Source organism: Charadrius vociferus, unplaced genomic scaffold (genome assembly GCF_000708025.1).
Source record: "Charadrius vociferus isolate BGI_N301 unplaced genomic scaffold, ASM70802v2 scaffold110, whole genome shotgun sequence".
NCBI lineage: Eukaryota > Metazoa > Chordata > Aves > Charadriiformes > Charadriidae > Charadrius > Charadrius vociferus.
The window spans coordinates 2,891,984-2,893,926 of record NW_009646761.1 but is presented as its reverse complement, the minus strand read 5'-3'; the positions used below and the strand labels follow the sequence as shown (position 1 = coordinate 2,893,926).

The 1,943-nt window shown below is 50.6% G+C and overlaps 1 protein-coding gene across 1 annotated transcript in view; it reads right to left on the bottom strand.

Annotated features, from left to right (window-relative positions):
* Window positions 1-334: 334 nt before the first annotated feature.
* The window catches only part of ZIC2 (Zic family member 2), a 5,336-nt gene continuing 3,727 nt past the window's right edge, over window positions 335-1,943 (bottom strand). The window contains 3 exon segments of the mRNA XM_009892034.1: window positions 335-426; window positions 1,132-1,792; window positions 1,795-1,939. Coding sequence (XP_009890336.1) covers window positions 335-426; window positions 1,132-1,792; window positions 1,795-1,939 — 898 coding nt within the window.

The window sequence follows — 1,943 nt, the reverse complement described above, 5'->3', positions numbered from 1 at the left end:
AAGCATTTAACATTAAATTCCATTAGCACCTAAATTGTTTCTTAAAGACATCCGCTCAGACACAATGACTTGAGTGCGGGCAGCTCATGCAAATACATTTCTCAAATTTTAAACCTTGTTAAAGCTCGTCTCGCACCTCGCATCGGGCTTAGCACTTGAGAAAACAATAGGCCTGGAGATTTTTAGCCTTTCTCCGGGTAAATATTTGGAGTGGAAGTCGCTAAAATATTTGGCCGCCTTTTATGAAATAGTCTGGCACGGTTCGGGCCGGCAGGAGTTGTAAATGAATAATAGATGAGGCGGGAGGATGCGTTTATTTTTGTTGCCCTTCGGCTCAGGCGATTTTCCATCGGGAAAGCCCGGGCTCCTTCGTCCCTCTTCCACCTGATTCGGGTGGAAGTTTCCGAGCCTCAAATCCTCTGTTCCCTATTACATAATTTAATAAACTCTTGCAAAAGCACCTTAAATCACCTCGAGTGAGACTTGAAAAACACTTTTTTTTTTTCTTTTTGGAAATGAGAAAATTTTATTGCCTTGCTCACACCATTTAAATTTAATGGAAAGCATTCCCAGAAAGGGACGTTTTGCCACTTCCAACGGGATTTCAGACTAATAAGGAATTTTGCACGTATTTATATAGTTTCTCTCTCTCGGTATCCACACAAGAAAGCCATGCTTACAAGCGCTGAAGTTACATGCCACTACGTTGCGCATTGGAAACGTATAAGCCGATTTACGTATACACATACATATATATGTATATATACGCGTCTTCCCGTCTTTTAGCAGGACGAAAGAATTTAGTTCGCGCTGCATTTTGCGCTTCTGCGGAAAGACCCCGCCGAGTCTCGCACGAATCTATATCGCTCACCCCGAAAATTAAAAGAAATCAGTAAAATATCCTTTCGAAATCTGGGAAAGGGAGGGGGGGGAGGGGGGGGATGCTGGTGGGGAAGAAACCAAAACAAACGCAGCCGTGTGATGGAGAGGGGAAAAAAATAATAAAGAGGATGCTTATTTTATCACTCCCATCGTTTTACATCTCTCTGCCTGAGCCTCTATCTGTTTATATATACATTTATATAGGCACGGGCAGAGGGAGGGAAATCTGCCGAAAGAAACCCGAATTACCTGTGTGCGTCCTTTTGTGAATTTTGAGGTTTTCTGATCTGGCGAAAACTTTTCCGCAGCCGGGGAAGGGGCAGGGGAAGGGTTTCTCTCCCGTGTGCACTCGGATATGATTGACCAGTTTGTATTTCGCTTTGAAGGGTTTGCCTTCCCGGGGACACTCCTCCCAGTAGCAGACATGGTTGCTCTGTTCGGGTCCCCCAACGTGCTCCACCGAGACGTGGGTGACCAACTCGTGCATGGTGCTGAAAGTTTTATTGCAACTTTTTTTGGGGTTGTTCAGCTGCTCGGGGTCGATCCACTTGCAGATGAGCTCTTGCTTGATGCACTGCTGCCGCATGTAGCGGAAAAAGGCACCTGGGTGGTGGTGGTGGTGGGCTGCCATGTTCATGCCCATATTCATATTCATGGGGCCGTACTGGTTGTGCAGCTGAGCCGCCGAGTACGGGTCAGTCCTGGGGCTGGAGACCTGGCGGTACTGATCCGACCGGGCGAACACCTCCCCCGGCAAGCCCAGGCGCATCTGCCCGTTGAGGACGTTTTGGGAGGCGTGGGGGCCGTGCTGGTCGTGGATGCCCGGGAAGAGGAGGTGGCTCTGAGCGTCCGTGTGCGGGTGGTGCAGGCTGCCGGCCGCAGGGCCGAAGATGCCGTGCTGCTTTTTTTTTGCGGCGACGAGTCCCCGAAGCCGCGGCTGCGAAACAAGAAGTCCCGGGTGGAGTGGAAGGGCGCCCCGGAGTAGGAGCCGACGTGGGCGGCGTGGGGACCCAGGGCGGCGGCGGGGTAGCCGGGCGCCTGCGAGGTGAACGCCGAGCTCT